Source organism: Brienomyrus brachyistius, unplaced genomic scaffold, assembly GCF_023856365.1.
Source record: "Brienomyrus brachyistius isolate T26 unplaced genomic scaffold, BBRACH_0.4 scaffold140, whole genome shotgun sequence".
In the NCBI taxonomy this organism is placed as follows: Eukaryota; Metazoa; Chordata; class Actinopteri; order Osteoglossiformes; family Mormyridae; genus Brienomyrus; species Brienomyrus brachyistius.
Window position 1 is genome coordinate 158179 of NW_026042415.1, and position 17024 is coordinate 175202.

The 17024-nt window shown below is 47.4% G+C and overlaps 2 protein-coding genes across 5 annotated transcripts; one reads left to right on the top strand and one right to left on the bottom strand.

The window, feature by feature from the left end:
- Positions 1-934: 934 nt before the first annotated feature.
- On the top strand, positions 935-9931 carry pgd (phosphogluconate dehydrogenase). Of its 3 annotated transcripts, none has more exons than XM_049004994.1 (13): positions 935-1042; positions 1838-1913; positions 2636-2815; positions 2979-3044; positions 3393-3511; positions 3683-3752; positions 3841-3975; positions 4099-4288; positions 6172-6302; positions 6496-6629; positions 7179-7278; positions 7717-7839; positions 9648-9931. In XM_049004994.1, the coding sequence occupies exons 1-13, from the start codon at positions 1035-1037 to the stop codon at positions 9765-9767; spliced, it is 1452 nt and encodes a 483-aa protein (XP_048860951.1). In that variant the 5' UTR covers positions 935-1034; the 3' UTR covers positions 9768-9931. The 3 variants fall into 3 exon arrangements, with proteins under 3 accessions (XP_048860951.1, XP_048860952.1, XP_048860950.1); XM_049004995.1 differs by lacking the exon at positions 9648-9931 and adding an exon at positions 8311-8349 and having other exon boundaries at positions 7717-7914; XM_049004993.1 differs by lacking the exon at positions 9648-9931 and adding an exon at positions 8143-8265 and having other exon boundaries at positions 7717-7914.
- Positions 9932-11419: 1488 nt separating this feature from the next.
- On the bottom strand, positions 11420-16955 carry tardbpa (TAR DNA binding protein a). 2 transcript variants are annotated; one of them, XR_007388889.1, is made up of 7 exons: positions 16259-16955; positions 15419-15582; positions 14807-14947; positions 14325-14495; positions 13981-14065; positions 12905-13051; positions 11420-12050 (listed from the first exon to the last, which is right to left on the bottom strand). XR_007388889.1 is itself a non-coding variant. In XM_049004997.1 (6 exons), exons 1-6 carry the CDS (start codon positions 16497-16499, stop codon positions 12957-12959), a joined length of 897 nt encoding a protein of 298 aa, XP_048860954.1. In that variant the 5' UTR covers positions 16500-16955; the 3' UTR covers positions 12151-12956. The 2 variants fall into 2 exon arrangements, 1 of the variants encoding a protein (XP_048860954.1); XM_049004997.1 differs by lacking the exon at positions 11420-12050 and having other exon boundaries at positions 12151-13051.
- Positions 16956-17024: the final 69 nt, after the last annotated feature.

Here is a 17024-nt window from a genome sequence, read left to right on the forward strand (position 1 = left end):
GCTACTTTCTCGAGTTAGGTTACCATAGTGCTAATCGATAACCGTAACTCCAAAAGAACCCCTAAGACCCTCATCCTAACCCCTAAAACCCTTACCTTAACCCTAACCCCTAAAACCTAAATCTAATCCCAAAATGGTGGAACTGCACATGCGCAGAAAGGCTCAACAGCGCGTCTCGATAGGTAGTTCAACTCGTAAGACTACCGGTCGAGGCCAAAACGGCTGTGAAGAGCCGAGATGCCCTGAGAGGCACCCGAAAACGTCAGTCTGGGCCCAGATGTTTGTGGGCGTCATTTCCCTAATTTTTATCAAAATGGAACCAAAAAGAAGCTAAGGAAGGAAGAGAAGGCAAAGAAAGCAAACACTATCTAAACGAAGAAGGAAATTGTGCAGAAATATGAGAGTGGCGTTTGTGTGACCGATCTTGCTAATATAATATATAATATACAGCATGTCGACATCCACCATCTCGGTTCGGAACGCATTATGGGGTATGCCCGTTATTTCTTATAGGAAAAATAGTCTTGAGTTACGACCAGCCCACTCGAACGGAGTTCGTAAGTCAAGGGTCCACTGTAATAGACAGATTCATTACACATATCAGTCGTGCCAAATTAGCCGCGACACATAAGTTTTCATTACGTCCCAATAGCAATGGTGGTATATTTACTGATCAAAAATATATTCTAGGAGAAAATGTTGGTATAAATTCGGTACATTTATTTTAAAGTAAAAATATAGACAGGTAAAGTGTCCATAGTTCGATTTGTTTGGTCTTCCTGACTTTGTGGGTGGAAACCGCCAGATTTAAGAATGACATCGCGGTCGCACCAGTAACATTCGACGATTTCTCGGCTCAGAGTGACCGACCAATCATAACGGGGGAGGGGATATTTGTCCTCTACGTCATGTGACCGAAGAACATTATCCATAGCGGCTGATGATGCGAAGGCGACCCGGAAGTGCGCTCACATACTCACGACTGATCGGGGGAAACTCGGCTTCGGACACGCTGATCTTACACGCTTCTAATCATGGCTGAGTGAGTATTCGTTTCCTCCCGCAACATTGTTGAGTTTGCCATTAAGTATATGTGGAAAAGATCGCATATGTGAAAAGAGAAACTAATCAGGTTCACGATAAAAGTCGGATCGGTCAAATGGTGTTTATAGTCCTGTATCTCCTTTCATTTCATATCCATATAAGTCACTTGCACAAGTGTAAAGTATCCTCATTCCTGTGTTAAAACTATGACTTTTTTATTGTCACTATCGACACAGCAGGTTTTAGGGATCTTGGATTATAATGTAATTGGTCGCACTAGTTGCTTCCTTCTCGTTGCTTTGCTCTACTTGCTTCTTAGATTACATCTGCAGCATGTTTGCAACGGGGAAATTGGCTGCATATAATCACGGTCTTTCACCGTCTGTCCGGCAGCATATAAAACATAACACCCATACAGGGAAATTGCTATGAATGTCAGTTCAGCTCTGTTAATCGTATAGTTGTAAAAGAATAGCAAAACACGTGTGAATCTGTAGAAATGTGATTGTATGTATTACAATATGTTTACTCCTAATGAATGATTAGAATAACTGTAATTTTAAGTTTTTCAGGTGGGAACGTTTTGAACCTATCAGTTTTTCTCGCCTGATTGTCCCCTCGAAGTATAATCGTATTTGCTTCTGAGAAACGATGTTGTGTTTAATCAGTCATCTATTTCCCCTCTATACTTCTAATACCACGCAAACACCAATAAGGATGTTTTCAGATTTTCTTCGTCATTAAGCATTTGCATTAAGCCGAGTTGATGGCCGGTGACTTTGTGTTCTTGCAGAGCAGACATCGCTCTTATTGGCTTGGCAGTGATGGGGCAGAATCTGATCTTAAACATGAATGACCATGGCTTTGTGGTAAGTACTGGTGACCTGGACCTGGACGCAGGTAGCTGAGTGTTTAGGCTTGTTGGTCTGTAACCAGAAGGCTGCTGACTGATGCCCTGTAAGGATCTCTGCTGCTGGATCCTTCAGGAAGCTGCTTTTTAGGGGTGGTGCTTATTGCTGCTCTTTGATTCAGTCAGAATAGCACTGGAAGGAAAGTTAAACTTTCATAAGTCGCTTTGTATAAAATCACCTGTCACCGGTGACATAACCTGCCTTCAAACCAACAAAAAGAAGACGGAACACTAATTTATTCCTCACATTTTCAGTTTTATATCTTAGTGCTTCAAATATGTGGCCTGGGTCCGCAGAGGGGCTCAGATGGGGCTGGCAGTCCGGTCATCAGCTTGCTCTGCCTCAACGCTGGTTGAATGGCAGCTTATCAGATGGTTTTTAGGATAAACTTTTGAAGCTCTTATAGCCAAACGCTCCTCAGGGAATGACGTGGCTGGAGCTGAGCTTCTAAACCCAAGGAGCTCCGGGGTGAAGTAACTCTGCCTGGCTTATTTTAAAGAACTGGGGAACTTTAAGGACTTTTGGATGGGAACCAAAAAAGGCAGGGAGGTCCTTCCCAGCCTGTCGGACTGTTAGTGCAGCCCGGATGCTAAAGTACAGGGAAGTGAATTTAGAAAATGTATTTTTTTTTTTTGCTGTCATCTCACGTTCTGGCCTCTACCCCCCCCCCCCCCCCTCAGGTCTGTGCCTATAACAGGACGGTGTCCAAGGTTCACAACTTCCTGCAGAATGAGGCCAAAGGCACCAAGGTGGTGGGTGCGGAGTCCCTGGAGGACATGGTGTCGAAGCTGAAGAAGCCACGGAGGATTGTGCTCCTGGTGAAGGCCGGTCAGGCCGTGGATGACTTCATCGACAAGCTGGTGAGGAAGAGGGGAAAGGGGGGGCCAGAAGTCCGGGGGGGGTCGCGCTTTATATCAGCTGCAGAGGAGCTCAGCAGTAGCAAAGCAAGCAGTCTGGTGTCTCCCTTTCCGTTTGTTATCGAATGATTGTCTCTATGGTCATCGCTCTGTGATCTTGTTTCAGGTTCCCCTGCTTTCCCCCGGGGACATCATCATTGATGGGGGCAACTCTGAGTACAGAGACACAACTGTGAGTCAGCAGGGCTGTGGGGATGGAATGATCCGGAGTTATGCTCTTCTAACTGCATGTGGCAACATGTTGGTCTTTGGGGGTCTCTGCAGGCTTTGTGTCTGTTACCCTGCAGAAATCGTACCAAACTTGAATTTCTATAGAATGGGTGGATGTACTTATTGTTAGATTTGGTGTTGCTTTGTGTAGAAACCTGGTAGTTTGTGAGTGTATTCGGTTTGAGTGTCTGTGTCCCTCTCAACTGAGACTCTGCCCTGAGATCTAGCGGCTTTTGTTTAAGTGTAACGCTGTGTGTGACACAAGGTGGCTGTGAGTGACTAACAGCAATGAAATGGTTTGTCCACACAGAGGCGCTGTAAGAGCCTGAAGGAAAAGAACCTGCTGTTTGTGGGCAGTGGGGTGAGCGGGGGTGAGGACGGTGCCCGCTACGGACCCTCCCTCATGCCGGGGGGGCACAAGGAGGCCTGGTGAGTCGCTTAAGTCTCAGTTCCTTGGTGAAGTCAAAACCCTTGGACCAGTCAGAATGAGTTGAAATTGGTTTAATTCTCTTGAATGTTATTTTAATTTCCCCAAGGTTTGGTGTTTTTTGCCGTCTCCCTTTCTGTTGAGTCTAACTGTGTCTCTCATGTCGTCTCCAGGCCTCACATTAAAGACATCTTCCAGAGCATCGCTGCGAAGGTTGGAACAGGAGAGCCTTGTTGTGATTGGGTGAGTTGCTCTCCGAGCCTGATCCGTCCTGCTGGGTTGAACCCCGAGGTAGAATCTCTGCCCCTCACTCCTCACCACTGCCGGACAGGTGGGGGACGAGGGTGCAGGCCACTTCGTGAAGATGGTCCACAATGGGATCGAGTATGGCGACATGCAGCTTATCTGTGAGGCGTACCACCTAATGAAGGACGTGCTGAGCATGGACCACGATGAGATGGCCCAGGTCAGCCTTTCCCAGTAGCTTCTCAGTAGGACCTGGGTCTCTTTTTCACAGCAGCATACATTCGTATTTTGGGGGTGAAGGGGCCTTAGGGCTGAGGTGCTTCTCTGCTTGCCGTTGCCACAGGTCTTCAGCGATTGGAACAAGACAGAGCTGGACTCCTTCCTGATTGAAATTACGGCCGACATCCTGAAGTACCGGGACTCTGACGGGGCTCACCTGCTCCCCAAGATCAGAGACAGCGCTGGACAGAAGGGCACAGGAAAGTGGACGGCCATTGCCTCTCTGGAATACGGAACACCGGTCACCCTGATAGGTAGCCTTCTGTAGCACCAGTCTGTGTGACTCTGACTGAACCTTCCACATTCAGAACCTGGCAATTCGCGTGTAATAAGGAACCCAGGCTAAGTGCACAACTTTAGGTACTAAACTGCTGAAAACAACCAAAGGCAGAGATGTACCCTCTTATTCTGTGGGTGTCCCCGTTTGCCAGCCAGAGATCTCATTGTTAAATTAATGAGGAGAATGACCTAAATCTACCCTTAAAATCTACCCAGGGTGTATGCAGTTCAAATTGTTAAAATTAAGCATATTTAGTTCCATTTTCTTTCGCAATCTTTCTTGTGGAAGTTTGATAACATTTTATACTTCTGTTTTTGCACATTGATCTGCGTTTGCATCAGTCTCGTTACACCACAGCAAGGTGAAAGAATGTGTGCTTTTCCTGAAAATACACGTTTGACCGAAGGTGACATGAGGGGGAGGGTGTGTAAGTGGCCTGTCTGGAGCGGACAGCTAGGTCATCCCGGGACAGGACAGCGAGCAGCTGTACCCTCCTGACTGATGGGACGCATTTAGCCGAAGTGCTCGTCAGTCAGACACTCTCCTGAAAGCAGGGTTGGCCTCACGGCTCAGATTATTTGCAGAATTAGAATTTGGAAATCAGTGGTCATTGTCGACACACCACAGTGCGCAACAAGGAAATGTGTCTCTGCATTTAACCCATATGTGACATAGCAGGGGGCAGCTAACCCAGCGCCCGGGGAGCAGTGCGTGGGGGCGGCACCTTGCTCAGGGTACCTCAGCGGTGCCTCGTTGGTCGGGGATTCGAACCAGCAATCTTTCAATTACAGGTGCGCTTCCCTAATGACAATGAGCGACAAAATCTCAGAACAGAACTGAAAGTTTGGCATAGAGAGAAAATGAGTCTGTTGCTTATTTCACCCGATTTAACGAAGTGTGCAGAAGTGACTGTACAGTGACAGTGGTAATATAAAGTGAATAAGTAGCATGTAACTAATTTATTCTCGCGACCTGAATGTTGTTTTACCAGCACCTATGCACATAAACGGGTCTTGCGCCAGTCACAATATCCAGCTGAATAAAAAGTAATGGCTTGTCACCAGTAGACCCATTCCCTCCATTACAGTTGTTGCCCGTGACCATTACCTGTCCACAGTGCATTAATCTGCTCGAGGCGTCCTGTCTGTCTGTCTCAGTTCAAGCCACGATTGGCAGAAAAATGCGTGAATGGCGGCAAAGCGAGAACCACCTGGAACAACCGGTTGTGTTATCACTGAATAAAAGGGGGTGTGGGGGTGCAGTGCACTGGCCCCGGAAGAGAGGGCGACATTCCGTGGTGGAATAAGTTGCTTAGTTCATCATGACTGGCCTTTCCACCCCCGCCATGCCTGTCTTTTTAAGAGTTTCTCTCTGCCTGTTTGTGTGGCTCCAGACGGATCTGCTTTCCCTTGTTTAATTTTTTTCTTCATGCTTGTCGTGGGTAAATGGCCAAACCCTCTTTTTACAATGGCAGGGTTGGCGTTTAATTAATCTCTAAGCCTGACAGGTTGTTGGCACTGTGTCGCTGTCTTGAGGCCATACGGTGTCTCTGCGGAGGGGCGGGGAGCTGCCGACATGTTCCGTGTCGTTGGGGGGTGTAATGTTTGCTTCGGCTTTTTTTCTTGCTGTATGAAGGTTCTGCGTTTCCACTGGTCCTCATCTAGCAGGCGGCATGTTTCACGCCATAGAAGGAAACGACAGGAGGACAGTTTGGGGGTTAATAGATGGAACTGCTTCACCACCTCCGCCTCCCTCCCTGCGCCCACACGTCTGTCATGCACACGCGCTCCATTTCCACACCGTACATGCGGATTAAAAGACGTACTGTGGATCTTAAGTGAGGTGCCCCTCCCCCAGGTGAGGCCGTCTTCGCCAGGTGCCTGTCCTCTCTGAAGGATGAACGTGTGGAGGCCAGCAGGACGCTGCAGGGACCCAAGGGTGCTAAATTCCAGGGGGACAAGGCTGCCTTTTTGGAGGACATAAGACAAGTGAGTGTCCCCACAGTAATGCTTGTCAGACTCCTCATTAAGCTTGTGTGACTGTTCATCATGGCCACCACTGTAATGCAGACAGTGAAGTACGATAAAGCTGGGTGATGCGATTCCTGTCACTTTATTCATTCTCGATAACAGCGGCAGGTGGCGCGGTTTTAATATGTGACGTGTTCATGTTTCCCTCCAGGCTCTCTATGCCTCCAAGATCATCTCCTACGCTCAGGGCTTCATGCTACTCCGACAAGCAGCCAAGGAGTTTGGATGGACTCTCAGCTATGGAGCCATCGCCCTCATGTGGCGAGGAGGCTGCATCATCCGAAGGTCAGTCTCTGTCATTATTACAGTGTGGGGACCGGACATCCCCGCAGTGTGATAATACCCTGTGCTTTGTGGGGAGATTTTTCATTTCAATCAAAAAACTAAGAATATTGGTATTTGAATACTGGTATTTAGTTTGGTTATAATTTTGGTAGAATAATTTTGGTGCAAATCCATAATGTTATTCTCCAGTGCAAAGCAAAACTGAAGAACCTTCCAGTAGTTATTCATTTAATCCTGTGTTAGCTAGATTGTGAGGTTTTTTTTTTTTTTTTTTTTTTTTTTTTGGTGATATCAAATAAGGTGAATCATCGCTGCTGTAACTGAACTTCTACATGCTCTATTTATTTTCTGGCTGCTGAATTGTGCAATGCTGCGATCACTGCAAGCGTTAAGGAAGTGAAGATAAGGTTTGCAGGAAGACTGCAGCAGCCCAGAATGAAGAAACAGCTTTTGCACAAACACAGCGGTGACTGTGCAGCACTGGGCCAGTGTTGAGTAATCCCCACATGCGCTGTGGGCTGAGGACTTGCTCTTTGTCGCTCGTGACAGTGTGTTCCTGGGGAAGATTAAGGAGGCCTTTGACAGGGACGGTGAGCTCCAAAGTCTGCTGCTCGACACGTTCTTCAGCAGTGCCGTTCAGGACTGCCAGGTACGGCAAGTTCCATCATCACGGCTTTGCTTCAGGGCTTGGCCATTGTGTGTAGAGCTCTTTGTGACGAGCAGATCGGTGCAGCTGTTTTGGACATGTGACTTTGGAAAATGCTCCCTCTGCACATTAGGTGGCAGTGTTTCAAGTATTATGAAAAGCATCTTGATTACGTGTATTCTGGTAATGTACTGCCACCTGATAAAGAATATCAGTTTTAATAGTAACATGTAGTTGATGTTTCACGGTGATGAAGTCCTCTTGACAAGGCATCAGGCTGAGAATGTCTGTGTGCCTGCTGAATGGAACTGCGATGTTTAACTGGATAGTTAAATTTCACTCTTAAAGTGCAGCAGCCTGTTAGCTTTGCACGTAGATCACATGGTGCACAGAATGGGGCCTCAGTCCTCAGAGCTGATTGGCTGCTTTTTCCATGGCAAGGACTCCTGGCGGCGGGTGGTGAGCACTGGGGTCCAACTGGGGATCCCCATGCCCTGCTTCAGCACTGCGCTCTCCTTCTATGACGGGTACAGACATGCCGTCCTCCCTGCCAACCTGCTACAGGTACGTGTCTGCGGAGACTGCCCCCAACTGTGTGGGTGGGTGGGTAATACTGCCCCTAACTGTGTGGGTGGGTGGGTGGGTGGGTAGGTAATACTGCCCCTAACTGTGTGGGTGGGTGGGTAGGTAATACTGCCCCTAACTGTGTGGGTGGGTGGGTAATACTGCCCCTATCTGTGTGGGTAATACTGCCCCTAACTGTGTGGGTGGGTGGGTAATACTGCCCCTAGCTGTGTGGGTGGGTGAGTAATACTGCCCCTAGCTGTGTGGGTAATACTGCCCCTAGCTGTGTGGGTGGGTGGGTAGGTAATACTGCCCCTAGCTGTGTGGGTAATACTGCCCCTAGCTGTGTGGGTAATACTGCCCCTAGCTGTGTGGGTAATACTGCCCCTAGCTGTGTGGGTGGGTGGGTAATACTGTCCCTAACTGTGTGGGTGGGTGGGTAATACTGCCCCTAGCTGTATGGGTGGGTAGGTAATACTGCCCCTAGCTGTGTGATAGGTAATACGGCTAAAATGTCATAGTGCAAAATGTTTGGTTGGAATCATGATCCACGATATGAATCGGTACCTTTTTTGTTTAGAAACAACCAAATTGTGTGTAGTAAGGTTACACCACTTAACCAGCAACTCTGTCGCTACAAGCAGCGTTTCTTGTAAGATCATGATAAACTTTAATTATTTGGTTGTGTTTGAGGTGCTGACGTTGCTGACGGGCTGGAGCTTGGTTGTGTTGCCACCTGTGTACAAACAGTATCTTAGTTTAAAAATCACAGTAGTTTGGGCCAAATTAGGTTTCACAAATCCAAGCCATTTTAACGTCGCTGAAGTATAACCAATTTTTAGGGACCAGTTCTTGAATGATGAATGTTACATTTATATAGTGCTTTTTCAAACAACCAAAGTGCTTTACCTAACCAATGGGGAGCCACTTCACCCACCACGTTGCCCTCACCTGGATGATGCGATGGCAGCCATTCTGCACCAGTACGCTCACCACGCAGTAGCTAAGATGGTGGAGGGGCAGGAGAGAACTCACCAGTTAGATATAGGCGGTGATTGGGAGGCCAGATTTGATAGGGTCACAGTGGGCAATTTTAGCAAGTACATCTGGGTATCAGCCCTGCTCTTCCAAAGGATGCCCAGAGATCTTTTATGGCCTCAGAGGGTCAGGACCTCCATTGTACGTCTCATGCGAAGGACAGCACTGTACTCTGGCATGGGGATCCACACAGACCACACTATCCTGTTGGCCGCACCAGCACCCCTTCCAGCAGCAACACAGCTTTCCTAGTTGGTCTCCCATCCAAGTACTGGCCAGGCCCAAACCTGCTTAGCTTCAGGTGGATTACATAGCCTGCAGTGCAGGTGGTGTGATTATTCTTCCTCATCAGCCATGCTGCAATGTGTTAAACGTGTGGTACCATGATTCTTGCGATAACTAACAATTATTGTGGATATAGTTGCAGCTGATCCCAGTCTTCGTCGTATCACCCACCACTTGCGTTTTGTATTTGTGATTTATTTTGAAATGTGTATAGTGTCTCCGCACATTAGATATTGGGCTGCTAGGGACAGTGAATAACTAAGCTGTTACATGTTTTCATTACATACGTTTTATGGCTCACTACAAAAATCTGACTTCTTCAGGGTAAAAATCCATCTAATCCATCCCTCTAGACATTGACCCAGGTCAAATTCATAGTGGAGTCGGTACCCTTTTATAAATGTAAAATGTAAGATCTGCTGACAGTATTGCGGTCACCATGCAGGGCACATAGTCTCATGCCTGTTACCCTTGTGTCCCCTCAGGCTCAGAGAGACTATTTTGGTGCACACACCTACGAGCTGCTGCCCAGCCCCGGCAATTTCATCCACACCAACTGGACGGGTCACGGGGGCAATGTCGCCTCCTCCTCTTACAACGCTTAGAGTGCCCCCTCCCACAGCATATCTCACATTCCAAAAGCAGAAGTCAGGGAAGAAGCCTTTTCTGGGTAGAAAGTGCTAGAAAAGTGTCAGTCAGTCAGCTCTCTCAAGTGTTACCTATTTATGCCGATGTGAACTAGCAGTAAATAAAGAATTAATCTATTGAATGAATGCCCTGTGTTATATTAGACAGAAGGATGGTGTTGAGGTGTATGTCCGCCGGTTCCCCTGCCCTGCCCTAGATAGCAAAGATCAAATGAGCTCGAGTTTTCAGCATCACCAGTGATGGTAGCAGGATTCATGAGTAAGAATGAACCACGTTTCTGCAGGAGAACAGCTAGGAGGCGTGGTCACTGTCGTTTAGCTTTCATTCAGCAATTTTTTTTTCCAAAACCAGCACTGTAGCTTAAATGTCTGTTCTTGTGTGTCATCTTGTGAAATGAAGATACTTTATAGAAACCCGCCTTCTGCCTACCCCAGCTTGCTCTCCACAGACGTAGCTGAGAATAAGCCTGGCAGTGAAGTGTGCTCCCCCCACCACCACAGTGGTGCCCATGGGGCTGGGGGTTAAGGGCCCACAGACATGTGATTAGCTGAACCAGGGCTTGAACTGACGACCTTCCAATCACAGGCACAGAGGCTTAGCCTGCAGTCACATGGCTCCCATTAGGCTCATCACTCACGTTACCATAGGTGTCCGGATTAGTTACAGTGGCTCTGTTGTAAGCAGGACACTAACAAGCTTAAATGCCCTTTCCTATAACTAACTTCACTCCTAACCTGACCTACTTTCTAAATGAGAATTTAGATCCTTGTATGACTGAAAATCACATATCGGCTACCTGGTTAACACACTGGTAACACCTTCACTCTCTATCAAGCATCAGGTTTCATTACCCCTGCATATCTATCCAAAAGCTTGGAGCTGGTTATTATTAAAATACTTCAGCTGAATTAATGAGCAAATGGATGGAACAGTGTAGGTCTCAAGCTTATGGTCACTGATATGGATAATTGATTAAAAATGATTAATGGATGAATGTAAAAGCACTGAGCCACTTTTCATACAAGCTTTGCATAAATATGGTTATTGGGCATTAGGAACTGAGTTCTGTATCAGCAATAGGGAACAAAGGCAGCCGTTTCCTAAATAGGATGTTAAATTCCTTCAGCTGTTCCTTTGAAAGGCTACAACAAAAAGTACCTTGGTCACAGTAAATAAAGTATCGTCTGAACTAAGCTGCAGATAAAGTTAGTTACCTGAATTTCCCTCAGCTGCTGAAATCTAAGCACAAATCTGCATGTCAATATTTTCACAGCCTGTTACAAAGAATCAGCCACGGCCGTTGAGTTCTGGTGTAGGGTTGCCCAACATATAGGCAAATCCATAACAACATAAATGATGAATACCAACAAGAAATGTGCCTCAACCTTAAACTGTGCCTGAGAGGATCCAAAGACCAAGGCCATCATATCCCTTTGTGACAGAACTACAAATGATCTGGTGGAGCAAATGGCATTTCCACTTAAGACACTTAAACCAAATTATGAAATTAACCAGTCAAATGACGACCTAATTAATGAAATAAAAACAAGAATAGACATGCATTCTGTACTATTGGATAAATTACGGGGGATTAAAATAAAATAAGCAATTGAAAAGTTTAACAGTTTATTTTACATTTAACTGAAAATTATATTTGATACATGACTAATTTCTGGTGGCAAGTTTAAATTTTTCCAGTCTAAACAATATATTCAAACAGCTGGATCCATCCGGAAGCCTTGATTGGGGGGGGAGAAAAATAACCTTAGCAAGTACAATTACATGAAAAGCCATTGTGTCAATGAAACTGCGTCCAAGTAACCCAGAAAACACAAGGAGAAAAAACAACCATAGAGAAACCTGTCAGATGTAACCTGCAAAGTAGCGAGAGGGTGATTCAGTGCTACAAAGTACTTTCATCAAACAAGCTCATGTTGTCTATGAAACACTGACGCTCATGGAGTTCTCTTTCAAAAATAAAAAATAAATCAGGTTTTAGACAGATGAGCAGCCCTCTGCCGAATTTAGAAATAGTCCATTTAAAACCTCTGGCCAAATTTCTTGGGAATCTTGTTAGAATGAGGTGAAGAAGTCTCTCTTCACATTTAAGGCCTTCTGCTGTGCCTCCCTCCCACTATTAGCTAGCGACGGCGACCCCCCAACTCTGAACCTCCTCCGATCTTCAGCCTCCGGAAAATTGACTTCGTTCAGACGTGAACCTGGGCTGGAGTCCGAGGTCCCTACATGTGCGGATTAAATAAGCATTTGTGCATTTCAATTAATTAAAACACTAACAAAATCAAAAAGATCAAATTGAAAGGTCAGTATTAAATAGACAAATACCTATTCAAATTAGCTTTATTTGAGAATTCCCTTTTAGCAAAACGTACAATGCATTCAAAGAAAAGCAAAAAACAACACTGAACAAAAGCAATCTTTCTTAGGAATCCTTCAACTTTCATTACCAGCCCACCAACACCCCCTCTGCCCCCCCGCCCCACCACACACCAAGCCACACAGAGTTCACTTGCACCGGCGCGCACACACCGCACTAGCGCCCTCTAGTGTCCAACACAGACACCACCAGCATCAAAGCACATTTGCACACCAACAGGGTCAATGAACAGGGAGAACAAGGCAACACACAACCAGGTCATATAGAGAGTAATGGTACAAATTCATAACACTAAACATTCCACTACTTTTCTTGCTATTTGAATGATGGTATAGTATTAGGAAGAGGAAAAAATGTCCTTTATCATCGTCTTACAGGGAAGAAGGGGAAAAAAAAGCAACTGAAAGACATTCGCACTGCAAATGCCGCCTGCTTTCACACTCGCTCACCAAAGGCACAGGGTCACCCCCCTCTCGCATGTCACGCCGCTTTCCGAACGCACAAGCAGTCCTTTCCACACGAGCTTTCATTTCTTCCTCTCTCCGTTCGCTCAAACTCAAGTCTCTCACTCCGGGCCACCAACAATCCATCCTCAATCTCCACTCTCTTCAAAAGCGCAACTTTGCGATACAGTGCGGACTTTTTTTCCTCTCTCCCCCCCCATGAAAAAAAAAGTGGATAAAAAAAGGCAACACCCACCGTCCAGCACAGAGAATGCGGAGTGAAGCTGTGTTCTTTGATGGCAAAGCATTTAGACATGAGATGAGGGGCACTGATACTGAGACCGCTGGAACAAGGCTGCCAACGCGGGGCTTCTTCCCGGGAAATTGGAAAAGAGGTGGTGAACTGCAGAAGAGATTTTAATGAAGGCTTTTCCGTAAAAAGAAAAAAAAGGTAGAAAAACTGCAAACAAATGCCACAGAAAAAAAAAAAAATCCAACCCAGGCTTGTCTCCCATTCCCAGTTAAACCAGCAGCGAAAGCGGCTTTGTGGGGCAGGTCGGCCATGACATTTCTCAATCAGCACCCTTTGAGGTGCATGCGTACAGAATCTGATCATAAACAAAAACAAGCGCCAGGGATCTACACCCCCGCGCACACAAAGAAAATACACTTCAACCACTCTATACAGAAATCTTGTGTAGATTAACTCATATGTTCACATATTCATGTGTTTTCCAAAAATGAAGAAAAATATACTTTAAATACAGATTAGATACAAATTAGGCATGACTGCAAGGAACAAATTTCTTCCGAAATACTTACCGAAGTATCGAGACGCACCGCGCCTGCTGCCTGACCCGCCTGCTGCCTGACCCGCCTGACCCGCCTACAGTGCACCCCAAGAGGACTTGGACTCCAGGCTGGAGCCGAAGCTGGAGTTAAAGCCCCCGCTGCCGGCGGAGCCCGAATTGGACGCCGCCCCCCAGGACAGCCCGGCTGAGCCGGCGCCGTAGCTAGCCCCGCCCCCAGAGCCGAAGGCCTGACCCTGCTCGCGTGCGGCGCCGGAGCCCTGGCTGGTGGGGGCGGCGCCCCCCGACGCGGCAGACTGACCCTGCTGGCTGGCCAGCATCCCCATCACGCCCCAGCTGCTTTGCAGGGCTGCCTGTGCCGCCGCCATCATGGCCGGGTTCAGGCTCAGCGCCCCGAAGTTCACGCCACCACCGCTGCCACTCCCCATACCTCCGCTATTGCCCAGGCCCCCACGGCCACCGAACCCCTGCCCCCCGAACCCCCCAGCCCCGAAGCGGCCCCCCCGATCCATCATTTGCCTACTATTGTTGTGTTTAGGCTCGGCGTTGGAGATGTGCACGCTGACCCCTTTGATGATCAGGTCCTCCCCACACAGGGACTGGGCCACCTAAGATTGGGGGGGGGGGGGTGAATACAGGGGGTTAAGTGTGTGTACATCATTTTGGAATAACTATAGCTCTCACTGCACTCAGTGCTGTATTTTTACGCGTCTGGCAACAGACTAAAAGAGAAGCTATTACATAGAACTCTGCATGGCAGCTAATATCTGACAGTTTCTTTGTCAAGCTCAGTCTTCCCTGAATCCATCTACGAAAATGAGAACCGTTAGCTTTACAATGCTACATACGAGCCAGCCGCACACTTACTTGGTCATCAGCGAACGTGACAAAGGCGAAAGCCCGGAAGGGCTTGGGGATGAAGACGTCGGTGACCTCCCCGTACTGCATGAAGAACTGTCGGAGATCGTCGGCGGTCATGTCCTCGGTGCAGCGGCCGACAAACACCTTCCTGCTCCTCATCGGCTCGTCGGGGCCTTGCTGTTACACGGAGAAACAAACAGCGATGTTACGCACCCTGCTCAGGAACGGCAGCGGATTACAGAAGCGAAGGTGAGTACGTGCGATAGAACCCTGCTCAGGAACGGCAGCGGATTACAGAAGCGAAGGTGAGTACGTGCGATAGAACCCTGCTCAGGAATGTCTGTTAAAATGACTATATTTGGCTGAGTAGGGGGTGTACGACAAATCTAAGCAAACCATGGTGTGGGCAAAGCTGGTTCCCAAAAACATGCATGGTAAAAAGTATGACAATAAGGAGAACAGGGAAATATTCCATAGGGTGTAAATACCTTGGAGTTGGGGAGCTTACAGTCACACCATCTTCCATCGATCATGTGCCGCTGGGACATGACTTTGACCTGAGTCTCATAATCTGTGAAGCGCACAAAGCCAAACCCTTTGGAGTTTCCAGTCTTTGCGTCTCTCTTCACCTGCAACAAGAGGAGCTTCATGTCTCGGGTGTCTTCATGAACCAAATGTGCAGAATATAAGGCTAGAGGCTGCTTGCTACTGCCTGACTAGTTTCCTTACTACTGACCACGTCCCACTGCGTACCAGGAAGCACGATGGCGACATGCAACTGCTTAATGAGTTTGGCTCAATCTGCCATCAAGATACCTGGACTGTGACCTAGCAGGTCGAAGCACAAACCAGAACAGAGGCTCATACTGGGTGGCCAGTGACCCACAGCTGTTTGCCAGGCCAAGAGGACGTGCTAAACCAATAAGCAGGGATATTCTTAGGCACTTCAACTGCACAACCCTGGACAAAATGGGATTTAATGTGACAGAATTCCCTGTCATCACTGGCTGCAGTCGTAGACTAGACTCAATCTGGCAAATGGACCGCAGAAGCCCTCCGATTAGTGGATCTCTCACCAGACCTCTCATGGTTTCACCCACCTGCACCATGATAACTTCTCCGAAGGTGCTAAAGTAGTCCTTAAGGTCCTGCTCAGACGTTTTCCACGGCAGACCCAACACGATCAGATCTGACGTCTTCTGCACACCGCGCTTTATCTTCACTGCGGACGCAGCATCTATCTCTTCCATTTTCCTTTTGTTGTCTGTAGTTTGAAGAAATACTTTAATTTTTATTCCTACCAATGGCAGGTTTGAGAAATGGATCTGCTTCTACAAACACGAAAATATCCAGAGACTGCACAACAAGCAGACCCAGGAACAAGATAATCGCCCTGGCAGTTTGCTTTTTTGCAATGCCGCATCACTGCTATGCATAACACAATTTCTTGCCTATTAACATTAATTTAACGCTCTTAGTCTCTAATATACGGTAACTCACTCGCTTTAAAACAGAAAGTATGGGTATTATTTTACTTGGAGGTGACGTCAGCGTGGGCCAGTAATATTGGTGGTTTAAAAGAGCGCAGCACAGGATGAAATGCAATTCAGAAGTAGGGGCTTCCTGAGCTAGAAATGCGCACATTGCCGCCGAGCTGCCTCACTTTGCTCACCCTTCTTTAAATACATTTTACCGGCCCTTGCCCGCTGGCATAGACTTTGATTCCAAGACAAGGTACGATCATGGCTCTCAAACAGTGAGTCAACGGGCAATGCTCATAACAAACAGGTCAACTAAGATTTTTTACAGGAATTTACTAACACCTCCTCCTCTGATGCAAAACAACGATCCGTCCAACGGAAAGATGCCATCGGTGCCGGCGATCGCCAAACAACCACCGGGGCTTTTCAATCAGGCGGACAGACCCGACTGCACTGTACCTTTCGGGTAGTTGACGACATACACCAAGTTGCCCCAGTCGTTCTCAGGGGCGTGTAAAATGCCTTCGACCAGACGGACACCCCTCATACACTGAGAGACGGGGCTGCGGTACCGGAGGCCGCACGCTCCGGGAAATTGGGCGGCCACTGTGGACAGCAGCACGGTGCCGTCGTCCTCCGAGGGGATCTCCATGGGCTCCTCATTCTCGTCCTCGGCCACGCGGATGTACATCTCGGACATTTTACTCGCGCTGCTTCGCACTAAGCGGCTGGCGACTGGCTGACTAGCGCGGCAGGAGATACTAACCAGCTAGCAGGCAATCGCGGTCGGCGAAATACTACAGAACAATCTAGCGATCTTTGCCGAAAGTGCGTCGGGCAGTGATCAGTGCTGACGACAGCTGGAAAAAACACTCATACAACGATGGCGCCCCGGACGAAACTGTTTATGAAAACGCAGCTAGAGCGGTCGGCCATCAAAGGCCGTCAAACCGAACACGGGGAATGAATGGTTATTTTATGCTCTAAGTTTCGTGTTTTACGTAGTTACTGCTAAACAAACTACGTATTTAGCTGGAGAAACGACCTTGATTAAAATGTTAACTCAAACTTATAACGTGTAACTGCAAAACGGGGAGAAAAACAAACACAATATCCTAGCTTTCCCGTGCAAAGCTTCCAAACAAAATGGCTTCCCTCGCGTCACTGAGGGGAATTACATCATCAAGTCGGGCTGTCTCATTACATAAGGGCAAGAAGGGCAGCA